Raw genomic sequence first — 25,322 nt, forward strand, 5'->3', positions numbered from 1 at the left:
GCAAAACAGTCTGACCCTGTGCCTCATGGGAACAGTCCAGCCCGAACTGCCAAGCCATGTCTTCCCTGACCGGAAACAAGCTTCCGAGGACCGGTTTCTGGCATTCCAGCCGTCTTCAGCCCGGCTTGCTTGAATCCAGTGGCAAAGAGAGCAAGGGACTCACGTCTGAGCATACTCTGCCACACTTATGGCGGCCAAAAGCGGTACAAAAGGGGGTGGTGATGGACGGAGCATCTGAACCAATCAAACACTCACACCCAGTCAAAAGATCTGTGTTTAATCCATCACCGTTCTTTAGCCCACTCTGCCACCCCAGTTCAGACATGGCTATATGCAAATCAGTCTGACCCTGTGCCTCATGGGAACAGTCCAGCCCGAACTGCCAAGCCATGTCTTCCCTGGACCGGAAACAAGCTTCCGAGGACCGGTTTCTGGCATTCCAGCTGTCTTCAGCCCAGCTTGCTTGAATCCAGTGGCAAAGTGAGCAAGGGACTCACGTCTGAGCATACCCTGCCACACTTACTGTGCTGGACTGTTCCCATGAGGCACAGGGTCAGACTGATTTGCATATAGCCATGTCTGAATGCGTGTCCTCATGTAACGCAACTGGTGCTATTTAAAGCGCTCTGATACCCGTTACCAGGTCAAGTTCGCGCTATAGAAAACTCCGCCCCAAAAAAATAATGGACTGAATTCCTTGAAAATTGTTCCAAGTATGGAGTTGGTTTGTATGGAACAATGAACAACTGCATATGTACTAAAAGTTAATTACTTACCTTTTGCTAGGATATGTCTCAGTGTGATATGTCACCAGGCAGGTCGCTCCCCCCATCCGCCACGCAGCCCCATGTGGGTTGAAACTCTGTTGCCGTTTTTTTGCCGTCAGACTGCTCGCTCCCTCTTCCTTTCTGTACCCCTGCGCTTGGCATCCAGTGCCACCTTGTGTTTTTGCCTTCTGTACCCCTGTGCTCTGTCGTCCCTCTCCCGCCGTCTTTTCCCTCCGTTTTTTCCCCGGTTCTTCCCCCGCCGCTGAACCCTGCGGCCCCGCCCCCTTCACTCCCATTGGCCACCCCGCTCCCACCTCCCAGCTGCTCCTCCCTCCCTCTGCCATCATATGGAGGCCGCGTGGCAAAGTGCGCCGAAGGCGCGCCCAAGGCAAGCCCGGCTACGCCCGCCCGCGCCTGGACCGCGCCCAGCGCCAGGACCCCTGGCCCTCAACGTCACCAGCCCACCCGACGGACTTACGTCGCCGCCACCCTCCACGCACTCAACACCAGCCGGAACTCCACCTGCCACCGAGCCACCCCGACACGCACCCACGGACCCTTCACCTGCCAAGCCTGCAAATTCACCTGCCACCGGACCTGCACCGCACCCGCCAGGCCAGGCACCAGCAACAATCACCTCAAATGCATCCTGCTCAACACCCGCTCCGTCCACAGGCACGCCGTCGAACTCTGGAACCTCCTCTACACAACATCACCAGACGTCGCCTTCCTCACAGAAACCTGGATGAACGCCTCCTCAGCCCCGACATCGCCATAGCCATCCCGGATGTCTACAAGATCACCCGGAGGGACCGCATCAACCAAACCGGAGGAGGCATCGCCATCATCCACAGAAACACCATCCGCATCACGACCAACTCCGACGACACCCTCACCGCCGCCGAGCACCTTCACTTCCAGATACACACCGACCCCAAAACCACCCTCAGAGGCACTCTCATCTACAGACCCCCGGGACCACGCACACAATTCAGCGAAGCCATCGCAAACTTCATAAGCCCGCACGCCCTCACCTCCTCAGACTACATCCTTTTAGGGGACCTCAACTTCCACCTGGAAAACAACAACGACAACACCACCACCACCCTGCTGGACAACCTCGGACTCAAGCAACTGGTGAAAACCCCCACCCACTACGCCGGCCACACGCTTGACCCCGTCTTCTCCTCCAGCAAACACATCTCCTTCAGCCACTCCACCGGATTACACTGGACAGATCACTGCTGCATCCATTTCAACTTGAGGAGAACCACGACCCACCATCACCCGCAACAGGTTCCCCAAAGAAGCTGGAGCAAGATCACCGCCGACCAGCTCACCACCTCCCATAGCCAGAACCCTCCCACCAACACGACGGACCCCAACGAAGCAACCTGCAACCTCACACAGTCGCTCACCAACTGCGCCAATGACCTTGCACCGCTGAAGAATCCTCCCAGCAGACCCAGCAGCAAGAAAGCCTCATGGTTCACCAACGACCTCAAAAACTCCAAGAAATCCTGCCGTACCCTCGAAAAAGCCTGGCGCCACGACCAGTCAACAGAAAACATGACAGCCGAACGCCATCCGCAAACACCACCAGCTGATCCGAACCACCAAAAGGACAACATTCAGAGAACGACTAGACAACAACACCCACAACATCAAGGAACTCTTCAGCATCGTTAAAGAGCTCTCTAACCCCAGCGCCTGCAACAACGACATCACACCCCCGCAAGACCTCTGCGATTCACTCGCCTCGTTCTTCCACCGCAAGATAGCCGACATACACAACAGCTTCGGCGCACAGACCACGAACCGAACCACCGCCCCCCCCACCCACACCCTCTGCACCGGCACCTCGGTCAGCACCGAAGACACCACCCGCATGATGAACACCATCCACTCCGGCTCCCCAACCAACCCCTGTCCACACCTCATCCGTAACAAAGCCGACTCCATCATCGCACCCTAACTCCGGGACATCATTAACAGCTCCTTCGCATCCGCCACCCCTTCCCGGAGAGCTGGAAACATGCCGAGCTCAGCGCCCTCCTAAAGAAACCCACCGCGGACCCCACGGATCTTAAGGACTTACGCCCCATCTCGCTCCTCCATTTTCCTGCCAAAGTCATCGAGAAGACCGTCAACAAACAACTCTCCGCCTTCCTCGCGACAAACGGATCCGATGACCCCTCGCAGTCCGGTTTCCGAGCAAACCACAGCACCGAAACCGCCCTCATCGCAGCTACCGACGACATCAGGTCCCTGCTCGACAACAGGGAAACAGCATCCTTCTGGACCTCTCAGCAGCCTTCGACACCGTATGCCACCGCACATTAATACAGCGCCTCAGCAACACCGGAATCCAAGGAACGGCCCTGGAGTGGATCATCTCGTTCCTCTCCGGAAGAACCAAGAGAGTCCGCCTCCCCCCCTTCCGATCCGCGGCCACCGAAGTCATCTGCGGCGTTCCTAAAGGATCCTCGCTAAGCCCCACCCTCTTCAACGTCTACATGAGCCCCCTCGCAGCCATCGCATGACAACACAACCTAAACATCATCTCCTACGCTGACGACACCCAGCTGATCCTCTCCCTCACCAACGACCCTGCCACCGCCAGAGCCAGCCTCCAGGAAGGAATAAAAGATGTCGCAGAATGGATGAAGCGCAGCCGTCTGAAACTCTACTCAGACAAGACGGATGTCCTCATCCTGGGACCTTCCCCCTCTGCCTGGGACGACTCCTGGTGGCCCCCTGCACTGGGCACCGCCCCCAAGCCCACGGCCCATGCACGCAACCTGGGCTTCGTCCTGGACTCCTCCCTCACGATGACCAAGCATGTCAACGCAGTCTCGTCATCCTGTTTCAACACCCTGCGCATGCTCCGAAAGATCTTCCGGTGGATTCCTACTGAAACCAGGAAGACGGTCACCCAGGCCCTCGTCACCAGCCGACGGGACTTCGGGAACACCCTCTACACTGGAACCACAGCCAAACTCCATATAAGACTCCAGCGCATACAGAACGCTTCTGCACGACTCATCCTGGACATCCCCGTCACAGCCACATCTCTGCCCATCTGAAAGACCTGCACTGGCTCCCCGTCAGCAAGAGGATCACGTTCAGACTCCTCACCCACGCACACAAGGCTCTCCACGACATGGGCCCCAAATACCTCAACAGCCGCCTCACATTCTACACACCCACCCGCCAGCTCCGATCCACCAGCCTCGCCCTCGCCACCGTCCAACGAATTCGCAGAGCCACCGCCGGAGGAAGATCTTTCTCCTACCTGGCGGCCAAGACATGGAACTCCCTCCCCACCCACCTATGGATGACCTAGGACCATCTCTCCTTCAGGAAACAACTCAAGACCTGGCTGTTCGAGCAGTAGCGGCTCCCCCACCTCCCAGCGCCTTGAGACCCTAGCGGGTGAGTAGTGCGCTTTACAAATATGTTTGATTGATTGATTGATTGACATCTAAGCATTTATTTCACTTACCTGCACCAGGCTGGACTTGGTTCTAGAAATAAAATAACTAAATAATATTTTGTATACAAGCAAATTGGTCTGAGTTCAGTCTTTGAGTGTGTGACATTATTTGCTGCTTGAGTGTGTACAACAAATGCTCAACACTACCATGAGAAAGCCTTACTGCTCACCCACACTACCACAAATAGAGAGTAAGGTGCGGTCTACTTTTACCTCTGCCTACCTTTGGGGTTCCACTGGACTCTGTGCACACTATACCTCATTTTGGTATGATATATACAGAGCCAGCTTCATTTAAAGGTCTCGCCTACGCAGCGAGCGAGCGCTGCATAGGAGGGGACCTCTTGCAATCTATCACCACTTTTGCCTAAACGCGTGCATGTTTTGCATTGCTTTGTAGTGCAACGCGTGCACGTTTGGCGTTTCCCTTGCGGGAGCAAGCAGCGGCGCCATCTGTTAGCAATTTTCGCCCTGCCGCTGCTGGCTCCCATAAGGTAAACGCCAAATATGCAAGAGTGGCAAACAACCCAATGCAAAACATGCACACCTTTAAGCCAAAGTAAACGCTGTGCGTGTCTGGTCCCCGTTACCATGCAGAGACTTCTTGTTTCTTTTCTTTGTGAGCGGCTCTCGCTGCAGGCACTGCAAGTTTTTTTTTATTAACGGAGCACTGCGCTGTAATGCACTTTACATTTTAAATGTGATATTGGCTGTACGGAGCGCTCATTGCTGTGCGTACGCTACATGAACGGATATAATCGGCTCTTGCTCTGCAAGGTCTGCTGGCTGTTTGCTTAGCAAATTCATACAGTGCAAACTGAACTCAAGAGTAGTTGAGACCTTTACAAGACACCCAGTTACATTACATCAGCCACTCTCACTGCAGGCACAACGTATTTTCTTTTATTAACAGAGCATTGCGCTTTAAATTTGAAATGCAGTACTGGGCTGTACAGAGCGATCATCATGCGTGATTAATCAATTAATCTCCCCATGTACCCCTGTTTACTAAAAAACGGGTACTAAGGAACATTCACATGCGCTATAAGAAGGGACCACCCCGGTTAATCTGCTTTGTGTTTTATCTACTGGCTGTTTTTTTGTTTCTAATATTTGGCCTCTTTCTGCTCTCCCATGTGCCCCCTTCGAGATCCTCCTCTCCTTCCACATTCTGCTAGCACCCTCCTACCCAATAGTCGTCCACCACACCACATCCGCCAACACCACGTCCACTGCCAACACCACGTCCACCACCACCACCACGTCCACCATCACATCCACCATCACGTCCACCACCACCACGTCCACCACCACCACCACGTCCACCACCATGTCCACCACCACCACCACGTCCACCACGTCCATCACCAACAAGCCCACCACCACGTCCACCAACACCACGTCCACCACCACCACGCACAACACCACCATCTCCACCACCCACGTCCACCACCACCCACGTCCACCACCACCCACGTCCACCACCACCCACGTCCACCACCACCCACGTCCACCACCACCCACGTCCACAACCACCCACGACTGGTAAAGTGTCACTGGAGGGCAGGGGGGCGTGTCAACCCCGGCTGTACATGGGACATTTAAGGATGCATTAGGTGCGAGAAGGCAGGAATGGGGGCTAGAAGTATTACACCAGACCCAAGATACATTTTGAAGAGCGCAATGTCACAGAGGCTCCTGTAAGAGCACTCGCAGCATCTCTACCTCACAGTGGCATACCTGCACGAGCCACTCACTCAAAACAAGCACTGGCATAGCCAATAAGTCTCGTCTTTGGGACCTTATAAGTGTTTAGCCATGCAACACTTGATGTTGCACCAACGATATTGTGCTGGATAACTAAACACATATAAAGTCCCAAAGGCGAGACCTATTGGCTATGCCAATGGTGGTTTTGCTAGCTATAGCTCCAACTCCAGAGGTGTTTGCATTTTAATACATAGAAGTGTCCCATTTATCACACATGCGGTGATAGCAGATCTGAATGGTCGTTATCTGCTGGTCTCCGCCACCTTGGCAGCTAGGTCCCTGCTGTAAGTCAATGTGTACGCTTCAAATGTGGATGCTGCAGATTTTTTTTCAAGAGCTTTCCACCGACATTACCAGCCTGCACACTGCTTATGTTCTTATGGGCGGAGACTTTAACTTAACAATTCGTCCTTCTCTCTACTCTACAGGTTCTGGTCTTGTGGCCAAGCCCCATACACTACAGGTGCTCACCGATATTTTGCAAACTTTTCACCTTGTAGATGCATGGAGAGCCCAGAATCCTCAAAGCAGAGAATACACCTTTTACTCTACCCCACACAGTGTTTGGCCAAGCATAGACCATTGGTATCTCTCCCCTGAACTGCTGCTTATGCTCTCACGAATCGCCCAACACCCAAGCACATTATCAGATCACCACCTGTCTTAATGACCATGCATATCCAAGGCCCTACACATCCCCTGGTATCATGGCGCTTTCCCGCTTTTGCATTGCATGATGAGGTTTTCCGTGTGGAAGTTCGTAATGCCATTGTTGAATATTTTGCAATAAATGTTGGGACAGTCTCAAAACACTCTGTTGTGGGATGTATTTAAGGTATATATTAGGGGCATATGTATTGCTAAGCATGCAGGTGTCCTTTGCTCCATAAGGGGGAGAAACTGGATGCTAAAGAGTAGAAACTACGAGATCTTGATCTGCAGACCAGGTCATCGAGCCCTGGCCCACCCTTGCATGTGAGCTCCACTTTGCTGCAGGAATTTCAGGATCTCACAGCTCGCAAGGTTGCGTATTTAAGTAAATATGCCAGGGCTCAGGTATATGAGGAGGGCGAGAGACCTGAATGTAAGTTAGCCAGGCTTCTATGTCCCACAAACCATGGCTTTTTACGTCACGGCCCTGCAGCTGGATGACCACTGACAGTACCACCATTTTCAATTAATTTACTGCATACTACACTCATCTTTACATGTCTCATGGCGCCGCTGTGGAAGAGGCACTTGCAGATTATTTGTTAATCGTAGCCATGGTATCACTGGACGGTGGGCACCAGCAGTTTTTGGCTGCACCTATCTCGTGTGAAGAGATTTCACAAGCCATAGACGCCCTGAGTAGTACCTGGGGTTGGACGGCTTTACAGGCGATTTCTATAAAGCTTATGTAAATGTAAATCATGAAAATAAAATTCTAACTACAGTACTAGCTACACGCCTCTCCCTGTTAATGAACAGCATAATATCTGTCTTGCAGTCAGGGTTCATCCCCAATCGATCTAACTCAGTGAACCTTTGTACAGTATTTGCGATGATCAATTAGATTTCCCCAGACCTTCGGCGGCTGCTGTGCTGCTGGACCCTGAGAAGGCGTTTAACTCCCTTGAGTGGTCTTTCCGTCATGCTACTCTGAGGAAACTGGGTATTCCCAGGGGTTTCAGGACCTATCAGACTGCTTTACAATGCTGCACTAGCTCACCTTATATTGAACAGTGCCTTGACTGACCCACTTGCATCGACTCGGGCACCCGAGGCGGAAGCCGGGGGCTCCTCAATCTATCCCTGTATCTCTGGTAAAGACTCATTTTAAAAACTGTATATATTTTAACTGCCCGATATTACTTACCAAATTGACGGGACACTCGAGTGCGAGAATTACGTTGCACCGAGGCTCATTGCACCCGTTCTTCCATCCCCGGCGCAGTCGACTAGGGCGCTGACGCCGCGGGTCAAAGGGTGTGGCCGCCATCTTGCTGGGAGGAAGGGTTGGGGTCCAGTTGCAGGACGCCTCCCACCCTCCTCCATACTGTATAAAAAACCAATGCCTTTCCGTCCGCGCAGCGGGCGCGCCAGCGGCGCGCCAATGGCAAACCCGTCTGCGCCCGTCCGTGCCTGGACCGGGCCCAGGGCCCTACCCCCTACATCCCAGTCGCCAAATAGCAGGTATTACAGTGCAGAAGACCTCCTGAATATGAGGCCCATGGGGATGAAAGGCTGTTCGCATCTTTACCAGGCGATAGAATTACCAGTGATTTGTCCGGGGTGTCAGACTCTTAAACCCATGCAACTGCGTGACACAAAACGGGACTATAATATGTTCATGCTAAATTGTAGATCCCTACCAAAACATAGGATGGAAATGGCTCTTTTGCTAGAAGAACGTATGCCAGATGCAGTTTTCCTCACAGAAACCTGGCTTACGAAAGACTCTGATCCAGACATTGTGACAGCCCTTCCCTCAGGCTATCAAATAATCCGGCAAGACCGCCCTGAAGGGAGAGGAGGAGGTCTAGCTATTATATATAAAGAGCAGTATCATTGCCGAGTAATCCCTGAATCAATTCCAGAATGTGAGAGCCTAGCATTTAGCCTGGAATTCTCCCCTAACAATTGTTTCCCAGGCGTTATTGTATACCGTCCCCTGGTACCCTCTAAACAGTTTCACAAGTATCTTCCATCCATTGTAGCTGAACCGGTCACAACTACCTCGAATTATACTGTGTTAGGTGACCTTAACTTCCACTTCGACGCCACCCTGGATCATACCGCCGTGGCGCTGGCAGATGATTTAGCGGCGCTACAGTTAGCTCAACGAGTCGAGGCACCAAACCCACATTAAGGGTCATTTATTGGACCCAGTGTTCAGCAACTGCACAGAGTTGGTGGTTGGGTTACCAATCTCCATCCCCTGGACTGACCACCTACTAGTGCCTTTTATCTGGACTACATACAAGCCATTTCTCCCTAGCCCCATCGCAGGAAACACTAGAATTTGGACCCGACTACCAGTTGATTCCTGGGTTAACAGACTTGCGACTGCCCAACCCTCTTACAACGGGGACCCATGTGTGGCCAATCAGGAATATGAAGATTGGATCGCACAAGCCCTTGAGGCCACCCTTCCCCTGTGTAAACTCACATCAAAACGCTCTCACAAAACCGCACCTTGGTATTCGGAGGCCCTTAGGGAAAAGAAACGCCACTGCAGGAAACTAGAAAGACGGTGGCGCATGGGATACTCACTGGATCAGAAAACCCTATACAGAGAGGCAATTAAATCCTAGAAGGTCGAGGTTAAATCTGCCCAGTCTACCTATTTTTCGGATAAAATCCTTCGAGCTAAGTCCAAACCGAAGGAAATTTTTCAAATAGTGAAAAGCCTTACTAAACTTCCCTCCCCTGGTATGCATTCGGGTAAAACTGCAGCCCAATGCGATGACTTGGCAGAATATTTCCATCACAAAGTCAATCAAATCTACTCCTCTTTTCCCTCCGTTGCACCAGAACCCACAGCTCAGGGACAGACAAACCCGGGGGATACCACAGCCCAATCCCCGACAACCCTGGATCATTTTCCACTTTTAGACCCCCGACTCTTTGGACTCCACAGCCCGCCAGGTAAAATCTGGGTCTCCATGCGATCCAGCACCCCCAGAAGTTATGATGCTGGCAGCTCAGGTCGTACTACTCACCATCATGAACCTCCTGAATGCCTCCATTATCTCCGGTACCGTCCCTCCTGCCTGGAAGCGGGCCATGGTCCGTGCTCTGCTAAAAAAAAACAATCTGGACCCCGGTGACTTCAGTAGCTATCGTCCGATCTCCCTGCTCCCCTGGGTGAGCAAAATTCTCGAGAAGCACATCAATAACCATCTGGTGGACTTTCTCGAGAATAACCAGCTGTTAGATGCCACCCAGACGGGCTTTCGCCCCAAACACGGGACGGAGACCGCTCTGCTGGCAGTCACCGAGGAAACCAGAAAGATCTTGGATCAAGGGGGATCAGTGGCAGTGATCCTCCTTGATCTAAGTGCGGCATTCGATACGGTTAGCCATGATACCTTGCTTAGCCGTCTTTCGAGTGTCGCAATAGCAGGCGGAGTCTGGCTCAAATCATTCCTGTGCAACAGGTCCTTTCAAATTTTTGAGGGAGATACGGCATCTACGAGTAGGCCACTGAGGTGTGGAGTCCCGCAGGGCTCCTCCCTAAGCCCTGCGCTTTTTAACAACTATATGAGACCGCTGGCTGAGGTTGTCCGTCCGTTTGGTGTAAAAATCATATCTTACGCGGATGACACTCAGCTAGTGGTCTCTCTGGCGCAGGAGGATGGCCGCCTACCATCAGTGGGGCTGAAGAGGTGCCTGGAGGAGGTAAAGGGTTGGATGACCTTGTCCTCCCTCAAACTTAATGGGGACAAAACAGAGCTGATGCTCCTGGGTCCCAATAACCTCACATCTTTCAATTCCCTGTGGCCCCCATGCCTAGGCAACCCCTCAGCCCCCAAGGATAATATAAAAAGCCTGGGGGTCTGGCTGGACAAAGCTCTATCGTTTAACACCCAGGCCACAAAACGTTCTGCCACCTGCTTTGGTCTCCTCAGGTTGTTGAGGAAAGTTCTTCCCCTTCTGCCCTTGGAGGCAAAGCAGGTGGCCATTCAGGGTGTGATTCAGTCCCGTTTGGACTTTAGCAACGTCCTATATCTCGGTGCCCCTGAATATACACTGCGTAAGTTACAGATAGTGTAAAACTGCGCGGCCCGCACACTGCTCCAGCTGCCGCGCAGACAGTCAGCCAAGGCTGGACTGAGCAGTCTGCATTGGCTACCGATACGACAAAGAATTGCCTTCAAGGCTATGTGTATATCCCACCAAGCCTTTTGGGACACAGGACCAGCTATCATCCGTGATCTAACATCACAGTATCATCCCAGGAGAAATCTTCGCTCTAGCCAGGCGTTTATGGCCGTAGTCCCAAGAATCAACAAGCATTTACAAAGCAATGGTCTCGGCATTGTTAAAGTTAGAGCTATTGGCATTGCTCATGAATTTTTTTTTATTTATGTTTTGGTTTTTAAAACATAAATAAATGGCATTGTCATTTACAATGTCAATAGCTTAATCGCTCGCAAATGCGAGACCTATTGCATTTGCACCTACACAGAGCCACACACACAAAGCCACCCACACACATACAGAGCCACCCACACAGAGCCACCCACAGAGTCATTCACATAGAGCCACCCACACACACACAGAGCCACCTACACACACACACACAGAGAGCCACCTACACACAGACAGAGCCACCTACACACACACAGAGCCACCTACACACACACAGAGCCACCTACAAAAAAGCTACCCACACAGACAGAGCCACACACACAGACAGAGCCACACACACACACACAGACAGAGCCACACACACACAGACAGACAGAGCCAGTTCATGACACAGAGCTTATGAGTTAGATCACGGCAAAAACCTTTGTGAAGACTTTCTGTTCACAAAATTTATTTGAGAGGCCCAAAATGTATGGAATATGCTACTTACCAGTATGCATCTGTTCTTGGCATAGAGGGCTGCAGAGTGGTACATTTATGAATAGATCGCCATCTGGTGTTGGGCTCGGATGATTGCACTTTGTTTTTCTTCTGGAGAAGTCTTTGTCGTCATAGATGACTCCTCCTCTCGGTGTTAGTGCGCATGGGCATCGGCTCCATCCTTAGATTGTTTTGCCATAGTAGGGTTAGATGGAGTAGTGTAGTATAGTACATAAAGATATGCCCATGTAAGTGTATCTAAATAAGATAATGTTGGGACAGACACAGGTTTCCGGGGAGGCAGGGAGGGCATGTACCACTCTGCAGCCCTCTATGCCAAGAACAGATGCATACTGGTAAGTAGCATATTCCGTTCGAGGCATATGGGCTGCAGATGGTACATTTATGAATAGATTGTAAAGCAGTTACCTCCCTAGCGGTGGTCACCAGTGTCTGTCGCAACTGTTTGAAATAGAGTTTTTAATACAGCTTGGCCCATTCTGGCTTGTTGTGCAGCCTGTACATCAACACAGTAGTGCTTTGTGAATGTATGTGGTGTAGACCAAGTTGCTGCTCTACATATGTCATCTAGGGGAATGTTCCCTAAGAATGCCATAGATGCTCCTAGTTTTCGTGTAGAATGAGCTCTAGGAGGAACAGTTAATGTTCTCTTTGCTTTAATGTAACATATTTGTATACATCTTACAATCCATCTTGCGATGCCTGCTTTAGAGATAGGATTGCCCTTATGTGTTGAGGAAAATGCTACAAATAGTTGTTTAGTTTTCCTGAAGTTTTGTGTTCTTTCTATGTAGTACAAAATGGCTCTTTTGACATCTAGTGTATGTAGAGCCCTTTCTGCCACCGTCTGTGGCTTTGGAAAGAAGACTGGTAGTTCCACTGGCTGATTGATGTGGAATGCTGAAATTACTTTAGGCAAAAACTTTGGGTTTGTTCTAAGAACCACTTTATTCTGGTGTAACTGTAGGAATGGTTCTTGTATTGTCAATGCCTGTAATTCACTTACTCTCCTGAGTGAGGTAATGGCTATAAGGAAAGCCACCTTCCATGTAAGGAATTGTATTTCGCACCTATGCATAGGTTCGAAGGGTGGCCCCATTAGTCTGGTGAGAACTACGTTGAGGTTCCAGACTGGGGAAGGTGGTAATCTTGGTGGAATGACTCTTTTAAGGCCTTCCATGAATGCTTTTATTGCTGGTACTCTGAACAGTGATAAGTGCTGCCTGTTCTGTAGGTACGCTGCTATAGCTGCTAGATGTACTCTGATAGATGTGTACGCTAGATTACATTGCTGTAAGTGTAATAAGTAGCAAATAATCTCCCTTGTTGATACGTCCAGAGGGTTTATATTGTTATTAGTACAGTGTATAGCAAACCTCTTCCACTTAGCTGCATAGCATGCTCTGGTGGTTGGACGTCTCGCTTGTTTAATTATCTCCATGCAATTTGGGGGTAGATCTAAGTACCCAAATTCTAGGATTTCAGGAGCCAGATCGCTAAGTTCAATTGAATTGGATCTGGGTGCATTATTTCTCCATGGTTCTGTGTAAGGTGCATGGGTAGAATTCGTAGCTTTTGATGTGGCACTTGTGAGAGTTGCAGGAGCGTGGTGAACCACGGCTGTCTTGCCCACGTGGGTGCTACTAGTATCCAGTATGGAGTGAAGTCGCGTTCGATAACAATACCGTCGATTTGGAAAGGGATACGCGCCGGTTGTAACCTTCTTTGTTGAAGTCGGTCCGGAGCGCTTCGATCCTCATCCGAACCCGATGGCGGAAAAAAACAATCTAAGGATGGAGCCGATACCCATGCGCACTAACACCGAGAGGAGGAGTCATCTATGACGACAAAGACTTCTCCAGAAGAAAAACAAAGTGCAATCATCCGAGCCCAACACCAGATGGCGATCTATTCATAAATGTACCATCTGCAGCCCATATGCCTCGAACATAGTATTTCAAGGCATACTTGATCCCAGACTATATGGGTCTGTCCCTATCCAAGGACAGGGCCCCATACTTTAAGATTATTCGATAAATGTTAGTTGAAGAGCCTCAGATTTTGAGGCCTGTGCCTTTCAAACAACACTCTTGCATCCTTAAGTAACACTCAAGGGTGTATTCCAGATGTCAGAGAATGTTATCACAATGGTGCAAATTGTCTGGACTGTGAATGTGGCTAAATGTAAACATAACTCACCCCTTGGGTACGACTGAAACAATATTGTTAGACGGCAAGCAAATCCCAACCAGGGACTCAGCCCTCCCTCCTACCTATGTTTGCGTTTACTATTTCGACTGCTGTTTGGGCCCAGGCGGGTGCCATACGCCGGCAGTGCCTTGTGACGTCACTGTGGTCCTCCAGGGATGTGTTGGGGTATCGCAGGAAGCACAGGCTGTGGGGTGTGACCCGCGCCCTACCAGGCACCAGTACCAGTCATTAAAGAGTCACATTGATCTGGATACGAGATTCCCTGGCAAGGACCAGCTGCCTTCCAGTCTTGGAAACACCCACCCCATCCATCCCACCCCCTGGCTTTGCATTGGCTGTGAATATTGGGAATCGTTCGTAATCGGGGTATCCGAGCAAACCCCGAAGCTGGAAAAGGCAGCCAGGAACAAGCTGTCCTAATCCGAAGTCACCTCGAGTAGCACACGGTTACTCATCAGGGCTTTAGGTGGGATGAAAACATTGTGCGGGAGTGTCTCTAAAGGGGGCTTGCTTTATGTACTTATAGGCGTGGCTTAAAAACGTAAAGCACATTTCAGGGATTCCTATAGTGTAGCGTCTAAGTGGTATTATGATTCATCCGAGTTTCTGTTATTGCATCCAGATATAATAACACAAATGACATACACCGAAAACCAGCCTGGGCTCCTAGTGGTTGTCTGTGTGCACTGTGGAGAGGCCAAAGATTGGATGGCTGTGTATTCTGAACACCTTTCTGGCACACAGACAGGCACTGCTAGAAACTTGCCCTTGCTTGTACCTTAACACCAGCACCCTCTGACGTGGCCGTTATAGAACCTAGAAGCGACTCAGCTGGAAGGTATGCGCTATACATACAAAAATAGAACAGACTCCTCTTTTCATTAACGGACCCCTCTCTCATACATGCAATGCAGCTGAGAGAGTAAACCCACGAACCTGGGGGGTCATGTGAGGGACGGTCTCATCAGATGCCGAGTGGCCCCTCTCTGCATCCTGACCTGCTGGGAGACGGGAATGATTTTACAACACAACCGGGTGTCTCGAAGCATTTACCACGCGGCCCCGCTGTCCTGTAGCGCTGCGCAGCCAAAATGAGATCTTGCCTACGCTACAATTTCGTATTTTAATGTGCATGCGCACCCCCTCCCCTTTCCAAAACGGCACATGTGTTTTAATCAGAATGTAATGCCGCGAAGGCCGGACAGGCAACAGAAATCCAGGACCCTCCTGGCAAATGCAGCGTGTTTGACCACCATGATTGTAGCGGGGAATGCTACTTCACGACGAAATATGATTTTGTGTGGAGAAACAACATATTCTAGCCTGAAAATTAATATTTCGCGTACATTTACACGTGTGTAACAGTGTACCCATGTGATTACTCCTGGAAAGCTATGGTGTCTGTAGCATCACAAGCAGAACGCCTGGAAGTCTGGGAATTTCACAGCAAAAACAAAAAAATTGAAATGTACTCCAAATGTATACAAAAGCCCACGGAAGTGTATTTTTGTGTGAATCTGCCCCTGGACTCACCCCAAGCACGCTTCTAAAGGTAGTGTATAATGTGCAGTCGGGTACCTTTAGTCATTTAATACATACTTTCACGTGTATCCCTGCACTGCCAGCACTGAAGCTCTGTCTGTCCAGTGTGTGCTCCGTGGTGCTGCCGAACTTTTTGCTGTAGGAAGTGCGTTTCTGGTGATGTGATTTCCCAGCGCAGAGGTGGTTGATGTCCATAGTTAGGTACACAGTTGAGTAGTTTTTAGTGGCTTCAAGTTGTTCACAGACCCACTCCACGTGGAGAGGTGCTTCAGAGAGACAAAAACGTTATTATAATATTGACTACCTCAATAATAGGCATTGTTATACCCATGTGGATGGCTCTCATTTTATTTACCGAAGTATGTTGAAATACAGAATTATCTCTGTGAGGTATTCGAGCCTGTTGTCGTCGTTATGTTACACACAAATCTGTGCAGCAAGGCCGCAACCAGTGAGCTGTTCCACACGGAACGTATTACATTCTGCTCTCTACTGTCAAACACTGCTCAGAATTGCATCCAGCAAGGTTAAAAAAACACACTATAACTGAGCACACAGGTGTAGGTAACTTCGCCAGGGAGCATTTAAAACAATTTGTACTTGTAAAAGATTTCTAATAAACTTGGCATTCTGTATATGATGTAAAACTTTATATTCAAGAAACAAGTATAAAATAAAACAAGCTTCGACGCTTTTCAGTGCCGCGCGCCTCTCTGCAGACTCCCCCTGCATTCCAGAGAGGCGCGCGACGTGATCCGGTCCTTTCTGACAAGCTGTGGAGAAAAGACCTGGCCGCGCGCACAACGTTATCCTATGGGGAAACGCTGCGCGCGGCCAGGTCTTGTCTCACTTCGGCGTTCTCAGACTGCTGAGACGCCGACTATAGTTCTCGGCGAGAACGCGCTTTCAGCGTGTTATAGCCGAGCCCTAAAAAGGCAAGAGCTGGCGGCAGGATGTTCACGCATAATGCCGCCAAGCTATGGAATTCACTCCCCTTTCAACTCAGGTCCAATCCTAATCTGTCCTCCTTTCGGAAACAGCTGAAAACTTTCCTTTTTAATGCCCCTCTTTAATTCCTTAGCGATTTTCTTCTGTTGAGCAAATCATATTTGCCGTTAGCGCTTGGACGCCTCAGGGAAGCAATCGTGCTGTACAAATACATATTTCATTTCATTTTCACCCGTCAGGATGCCCACTTTCACCTTTTATATCATTGCGATGGACCCCATGGGCAGCCTCTTTAAGGAACATCTGGACTGCGCTTTCACAGAGTTCCACTTCTCACTTCTCGGTATGCTTACGACAATGTTATTTGTTAGGGATCCCGAAACTAATCTTCCCCTTCTAATTCAGGAAATTATCTGCTTCTGAGTTTTTTCCGGACTCTACATTAATTGGGGTAAATCTGAGATATTTCCATTGACAGATGCTACAGTCCCATGTAATATCAAATTACCCCTACAGTGGTGCATGGATACTACAAGATATCTTTGTGTCTGCTTGCACAGGAGTGGCGTGGAGGTAACCCGCCTTAATTATGGCCCCACCTTTGGTAATTTTTCTGTGCAGATTGAGCGCTGGTGCAGGCTCCCTTTATCTATGGTGGGGAGGATAGCTATAATTAAAATGGTGGTGCTGCCCTGTTTTTTATATGTATTTCTTAATATTCCGAGTGCACTGACTAAGTTTCTTTGATACCTTGAGTAGTATGTTCACACAGCTGATTTAGGCGGGTAAACACCCTAGAATTAGTTGGCATACATGGCCTCTGCCTTACAATTGTGGTGGGTTTGGTGTCACAGATTTTTATCTTTAATATATCTCATTTAACAAGCACATTGTGCATATTTTTGGTATCATCCGGATGCCAGACTCCAATATCTTAAGTCGGAATGGATGCAGGCCCTCCCACTAATCCTTATGACTATTATACCACTGGGTCTTCCCAGAACCCCTACTGAAATACAGACACTTCCGAAAACATACTGGGCCTGGACTAGTTTTATGGGCAATCTGGGTTTCGATGTGCTATATTTCCCCACATTCCCCTTCCCAATAATTCCAGACTTCCACTGACTGGCAAGGCATTGACCAAGTGTACTCTAGCCACATTTCCGCTTCATACCTTGGGGGATCTATTAGCAGATGCTGATTTGCGGTCTATTTCTTCGCTGGCTGAGGGATGTGCAGTGTCCTATATGGACAGATTTATTTTACACCGGCTGCACAGTACTATTCGCACTGCACTTCACTCTTGCTCTAAGGAACCTGTTGACTTTCCCCCATTCACTATGATAATTATGGCCCTGATCATTCTAATTTAATCTCCCATTTTTATCGTACTTCTATCTATCGGAGGGCCCTTGGGGTGGAAATGGCGAGTGCCGCCTGGGAGGTGGATTTGGGGATCCCTGTGTCAGACAAGCTATAGTATAACTGCTGTGAGCAGATGCTGATGATTTTCAATAACCGTCGTCACATTTTAAATATAAGCACTGGGCCTATGCAGCCATCCTCCCACCCCCACTACTGGCCAGAGTTCACCCTACCAGATCGCATCGCTGTTATAGGTATGCGGCGGAGCATGCTGATTTTATGCACTTAGCTTGGAACTGCGTCCCAATACTCCCTTTCTGGGAAGGAGTCCATTCCACATTATCGGGTATGATAGGCCTTACATTCACCCTAGACCCTTTGAGAGCCCTGATGGGGTATGTTTTCTCTACACTAGTGTGGTACCTCCAGCCCTAATGGCGATGCATGGATACGAGACTTGATGTACTGTGACACCACAAGTGAAATATATGCTTCGCTGCAGCCCTCTGCCTCGACACCAAGGGATATATGGCAGCCACTGAGAGACTGTCTGCTGCTTTTAGCCTCAAATGCGGATGAAGCTGGAGAAGATTAACTTGCGCCCTGAAGGTCATGTTCCCGAAGGCTTGTCTGCATTTGCGCCTGCTAGGTGCTACTCATATGTATTGAACCGTGATCCATATGCATGCACTTCTTTCACTTACTTCCATGCACAATTATCTGTCCCTCTGGCACTTCCCCTCCTTTTATTTCAAAATTTTCGTCTCCTCTTTTTGGAAATGTCTACTTACTGTACAACTTGATATGTATGATATATACTGGTGTGCTTATATTGCATATGTATACATGCTCTGCGCCCCTTGCTCGTTTCTCTTTTCCTCGGTTGTGTTATTGTTGATATAAAATGTCACAAATAAAGTTCGAAAAAAAAAAATTAATACATGACCATCTGATTGCAATACAAAATGCAAGACAATTCACTGATGTGGCCGATTTACCAGTGATCCATTTTAAATAACAAGCCATTCGGTAAAACCACACATAATAATAATAATAATAATAATAATAATAACAATAATAATAATAATATTATTATTATTATAGGAGGTAAGAAAAAATCCCCATATAAAGAAATCACTCAAACTGCAGGCAGCTACAATGTTACTTAAGGGCTCTGCAACTTTAAAATAAAACGAAATAAATCCACACTAAGCAGGTACCCAAAGTGCAAGCAAAATAAATAGCCGTTTTTTAATGAATATAAAAATTTTAAAAACACATAACTGCCCTTTTCACTAAAGAGAAAGAACTCATTTTAGGTTGATGTGAACAAGTTGCACAGGCTTTGCGCAATCCCTCAAAGTGAAAGGAGCAAATGGGCAAAATGGCCTGAACCACTGCACCATAGCACCATGCAGTAAGCTGTAGCGGGCTGAAGCAAAACGTAAGGGACAATTTAACAAACAAAAAGTTCTTCTGTGTATGTGTATTATGTATGGGTTTTTTGGTACGATAAAATGTTCTTAAAGGCCAGACATAACAAGATCTATAATGTAGGTGAAGCAGTCAGCAGCTACTGCTGGACTTATCTGGGAAGAAAGAAGACCATGCCAGCACAGCCTTAAAAAATTATGCAGCCTCATCAAGTCAGAAATGTGGGAGATGACAAGGTAGGCAACTAGTTTCTGTCTGAAAACGGTTTATAGTCGAGCTCACTTGTTGCAGATGGTAATGCACGATTTTAAAAAGGATGCTGAAGGTACCGAGGTGGTGAGAAAACAAGTTGGCAAAATCCTATAGACAAGTTCAGCCTGTAACATTCATTTGGTTCAGTCTGCTTGATGAGTTATCAAAAAATAAAACTACAATGTGTTGGCTCAATTCAACCATTTGGCTTGCTTGTCGGAGGATAGCAACTTATGATTTAAAATTTATGGGAACTAGATGTACCAGTAAAAAATTCTAGAACTTGAATAAAAAAGTGACCCATGATCAGGTATCACTTCAGAAAGATCATGGAGAGCTGAAAAGGTCCCTCAAGAAAACGTTTGTTTATACTGGAGCTCCCCCTTCATTCCCCCTTTCAGAGCCAAGTGCTCCTGGTCAAAAGCAAAGGCAAAAGAAAAAATTGAGGGACGGAATGCTGGACAATGCTAACATTCACCCCCAGTCACAAGGATCTGGGTTAAATCGATCATTATTTTGCTCACCATACCACCCCAGCTTGGACCCAACCATATGCAAATCAGTCTTGACCCTGTTCCTTGTGGGAACAGTCAACCCCCAAATTGCCAAGCCAGGCCCTCCGTGGAACGGAAACAAGCATCCTGGGACCGGTTTCAGGGCATCACCCTTCATCAGCCAGGCTAGCTTGAATTCAGTGGTGTGGTGAGCATGGGACCCACATCTGGGCATACCCTTCCCACTTAGGGTGACAAATGCAAAAGAAACAATTGATGGACGGAATGCTGTACAAAAGAATGAGGGATTAAACCCAGATCCTTGTGACTGGGGGTGAATGTTTGCATTGTCCAGCATTCAGTCCATCAATTGTTTCTTTTGCCCTGGTCAAAAGCAAGGCAAATGCAAGAGTAATATAAGTGAAAGGAACTTGTCAGAGAGCTATCAATGATTATTTGCAAATGTTTTCCTTCTCTTCACAAGGAAATGTTGCGGAATGTAAATTTAGCAAGCCAGCAAACATGCCAACTGTGATGCACTTTCTTTTATTCCTTTTTCTCATTTTTATGACAAAAGATCACCATTATGTCAGATATTCCCATTGACCATTCAGTATTCCCATTGACCATTCAGTATCAAATTTGGCAACATCCGTAAAAGTGCCCTTGAAGATCCTTTTAGAAAGATTGGGGAGTGGTTAGGGGGGAGGCAAACAAGGCAAAAGGAGAATTTTCTAAGAAATTCACAATCAAAACCTTAATTTCTGAGACATAAATTTTGACTCTGTAGTATACAAACACACACATACAGAAACATGCAGCACTGCAACTATGCCCTCAAACTCTGGGTTGTGGAATAAAACAATCGAAAATGGGACATATGAGAAGGCATTATGATGATAAACAAGTATTCAAACTTTTTGTGATGCTGTCATACTCTGAATGGTCAACAACAGCGGGTTCAGAATGATGAGGTGAGTGTCACTTGCTTTCATCCTATTAGAATTCTCCCATGAACAGCAATACTTTTCTGCATCTAAGCTGTCGACCGCTGTGAGTGAATACATTAAAAGTAACTTAAGTATAGCTGAAAAAGGTAGTACACCAATTAGGGGTTCGTACCAGTTGGTAGTATTGAACTATAAAAAACCACTGCCAAACCTTGTAGCCAGCCGCAGCCTGGGCAGGTAAGAGCGGGGAGGCCATGTGGGGAGTATTTCGACAGACAATGACGATGGAAAATTATTTAATTTTTCACTCGCCATTGAACATCGAAATCACCCCCCCCCCCTCTCTCTACCCACCCCCACCCAAGGCCCCACTGCTCTTACCTGGACGGGCCGTGGCTGCTTGTAGCATAACATCAAATACTGGCCCCGCAGGGAAAAGAATAGAACATATACCTTGCATTAGGATTACAGTACATCTTTTCAGTTGATTCCATGTCCTTCATATCCTTCCACGCACCCTCAGTAAAGATCTGCCACCTGTATGGTAAATGGAAATGGACTCTGGTGCATTTCTCTATGAAAAAAGTAGTAATAATAAGGTGTTCAATATTTATGAAAAGGGAAAAAGCAAACACAGTGGGTCACCAAATCAGTGTTTTTTCAAAAACAAGGAATTAAAACTAAAGCAATCAAACTATTGAAAATAACATATGAAACCAACTTTTTATTGGTGAAAACTTCTTTTTAAAAGGTGGGGTGTGCACACCACTCATTTATCATTTTTTGTTTGTTTACTCTGTACTGTGCCATTGGAACCAAGCTATACCTGGCTGATGAGTTCTAAAAAGAGTCAAACTGGCCCTAGCAGTTCGGACTGGACTGTGACCATGCATCCCTTTTTGTATACTTCAGTGTGTCGGCCTATGTGGGGCGGGAGTGCCATCCCAGAGCACTTTGCAAATATCTATACATACATACACACAGACCAGCCCTTTTTGTAGAAAGAAAAACACATTTATTAAAAGTTATTGTCTTTGCAGCCTAAGAAAGGCTAGAAATGGACACATTTCATTTTTCTTTCTTTTAAAAGCCATCTTCAGTTTCAGAAAACTAGTCAAAACACTTAATGCGACCTTAAAATATCACTTTCAAACCTTTTTTAAAAGGGAATGCAGGGCAATGCGTACAAGCAAAGCCAGAAAACTGGCCCTTTGCTTTTAAGGGAATCACCCTTCCTCCAGTGTCTCAACATGCCCCAGAGGTGACTGTTATGGCAGTTAATGTTTCCAGCTCTTGGCAGTTGGATCATGATCACCAAGCCCAGCCTTTTGTTTGCGCTTTTTCTCTTAAAAAACCTCTCAAAACCACTAAAGAAAGCTTTACAACACCATCCAAATGTGCTTAGAAAGGAAGTGAACACAGTAGTTCAAAAGCATGAGGAGGAAGTTCCTTTCCACCAAAAAAGAAAATGTTATTTATAACTGTTAAGTTCTAGTACAAAAAAACAAGCATTTGCTATGCCATCATACTCGCATTTGTTAAAGTTAGAGCTCTTGGCGTTGAAAATGATAATGCTTTTTTTACATTTGTTTTTTGTATGCTGTGGAGTGATGGTATTTGCAAAGCGCTAATGCTATTCGTATGACCTCGCAGTGCTGCAGAACCAGAAAATGGGAAATTGGTTATGTGTGAGAGGAGACAAGAGTAATATGCTGGCTGAAGAAGAAAAAAAAATTACACATTATACCATTCTAATTCCTTATATGAAGCAGTGACTTTACTTGAGGCTTGCATTTCATGGATACTCTATAAAAAAAAAAATCAAAAATAATACTGCTGTACCGTGATTAAAACAGAAATAAAGCAAACGTGAAAAACAATACAGAAATTGCTATGAAAAATAGTTCTTCGATTAATAGATTTGGAATTTTAAATAACACAATTCATTGTGTTTAGCAACACGTGCACTAAGTGAGCCGATGTGCGATATCATGGTGCACATATCTGAAGTTAAAAAAAATACATAACAGATCTTCCGGCTTGGGTATCATGTCGTAATGTTGGTGAAACTTTAGCCATAAATCCACAGATGTTGGATAGCAGAACTTAAGCTTAAAATGTATGGTTCGTGACATACATCTATTGGATCCAAGATTTACATTTCTTTCCAAAGGAAATAAGAACTGCGTCAACGATGTACTTTTAACGAATACATATGAACCCTAAAGGGAATCCCCCTCAGCTGTAGAGTAAAAGCTCCAACCACGGAAGAGTTTAAATGAGTAAAGAAAAGCTGGGGATGTGATGAACCTAGGGTGGGGACCCAGATCTCAAAAACTAGAGCATGTGGTGCTGAACAGTTTGGTGGTAGTCCTGTCATCCTAGGACCATTCACGAAGATATGGGCAAAATGAGTTTTCAAATAAAAGGCCCTGCAAAGCATTATGTGGCAAGTCTCTGTGGTGCTGTTAATATTATAGCAGCAGCTCTCCTGCTGTGCCAGGGAGAGCCCTGAAGAGGCTTTTCTTATGTTTTTTCCAATTTTGCTACTGCTTCATGCCTCCGTTTTAATAATTCTTTCTGGTGTTTCAACAATATTAAAGCAAAAAAGTAAGGCAGATTAGTTATTTAGCCAGAATCACACGAAGTTGAACCGACGCCGCGACTTAAGCCTGGATCCTGTGCTTCAAGGTCGCAACGCTAGCCGTTATGCCACAAACTTTCCCCTAAAAAACGTATAAAACTCAAATCCTGGAACTGTAATGAAAAGAGCAGAAGCAAAGAAAGAGCCTGCCAAGATGTGCAAGCAGTGTTGTGAGTGTGCAGTACCATACGCTGCCAGTAAGTTTCCCTTTGGACCCTCTTATGGCCACATACTGTACAGCACCCTGCAACATGCCAAGGCACAGGATGTGGCTCAGTGGAGAGAGCCTCAGACTGCGAAGCTGTGGATCCGTGTTAAAGTCTGCGGTGGGCTCAAGGTTAAGCAGCATGGATAGGCAGTACATAAATAAAAGTAACTAATTTAAAATAACATAAGAATTCAGAGCAGCGATCTTGTGTGTGGTCAAAGGGGTGGGGGTATGCTGTGTAAATTAATTAAACAAGCAAAACAGCAGTGGCCTCAGAGGGGTGGTGGGGGGCTGCCAGCAATGTTGTGGGAGCAGTGAGGGGGGGAGGCAAGCAAATAAAATGAAAGAAGTTTCATTGAACAAGTAATCAGAACTGTTAAAGAACAAAGAGGTAGGCCAACTTAAAAAAAAAAAAAAAAAAAAAAAGTTCTCTCCAAGTATAACTAGCCTGAATATTAGGAGTACATGTACAAGGGCCAGTCCTCATGGGAGGATGCAAAATCCCAAAAGGAGGGACTACTAAGTGCATTCACTAATGAAAAGCCAGCATTTCTAATGAAAGAACAGGAACCAATGAAAAAGATGGGTGTTTTATTTAACACCTTGCGTGCTCATGACAAGCTGAGCTCGTCATGACCGCCAAGGCGCTTACACGCTGGGATAATTCCCCTGCTGTGCTGAACATTCTGTGTAAACGGGCGTGGTCATGACGAGCTCAGCTCATCATGAGCACAGCGCCGCCGTGCACCGTGGCGCGGCCCCTCTCCTCCCAGCACCGCGGGGGTATTAGCCCCGCGGCGAAGGGGTTAAAGCCCGTTTCCTGGATACAGCATGTCTCAAAGAGACAGCATGTGCACTGCCTCGGTGAGACCTGAAAAACTAAAGCAAGAACACAAACCTATGCTATATTTAAGGTTTCAAAAAACAAAATGGATAAAGGAAGAAAGGTTTGGAGTTAACTACAATTACATCAAGGGGACTGGATGTCTGCAATAGGTTTACAAGATGTTTATTTCCACATTCCGATTATTAAGAAACACAAAAGGTTTCTAAGATTTGTTGTAGGAAAAGATCACTACCTATTCAAAGTTCTAGTTTTCGGGCTGAAGTAGTCTCTTTACGCTGCAACCAAATTTGGACATTTCTAGTTTTCCTTAAACTCTAAAGAATTATTTTATATGTTTCCTACATAAAAGGTGTGGGTTTTATTTTTAACTATTGATGCAGATCCCTTGAAAGGAAACAGGTATTTACAGCACATAGAAATGTCAGAAGTGTTATTAAACACAACATAAAATACAAATTAACTTTATTATAGTAAGACACAGGTAGTTATGTGCAAGATTGTTAACACATCTGTGCATCCAAGATGCTAGGTTAGAAAGTATTTGTGATAAAGTGCCATCTTTCTTGCATTGGTATACCCCCACTTTTTAGGTCTCGGCTAGAAGCGCGTTCTCGCAGAGGACTATAGCGATAGTGTCAGCTTCTAGCCGAGACCTAACGAGTGGAGACAAGAGGTGGCCGCGCGCACCATTAAGACGCATGGCAGAGTCGGATTCCGACGCGCGCCTTGGGATTGGGTCGCGCGCGTCAGAATCCGACTCTGCCATGCGCCTTGGAAACCGAAACCTAAGAGCCGCGCGACGTGAGCTGTCTAC

At 47.3% G+C, this 25,322-nt stretch overlaps 1 protein-coding gene across 1 annotated transcript in view; it reads right to left on the minus strand.

Annotated features, from left to right (window-relative positions):
* The window catches only part of LOC144807632 (protein mono-ADP-ribosyltransferase PARP12-like), a 315,778-nt gene that overhangs the window by 212,522 nt on the left and 77,934 nt on the right, over nucleotides 1-25,322 (minus strand). The window contains exon 5 of the mRNA XM_078673255.1: nucleotides 21,263-21,383. Coding sequence (XP_078529381.1) covers nucleotides 21,263-21,383 — 121 coding nt within the window. The remainder of the gene's footprint in view (nucleotides 1-21,262; nucleotides 21,384-25,322) is intronic.

Source organism: Lissotriton helveticus, chromosome 1_1 (assembly GCF_964261635.1).
Source record: "Lissotriton helveticus chromosome 1_1, aLisHel1.1, whole genome shotgun sequence".
Taxonomy (NCBI): domain Eukaryota; kingdom Metazoa; phylum Chordata; class Amphibia; order Caudata; family Salamandridae; genus Lissotriton; species Lissotriton helveticus.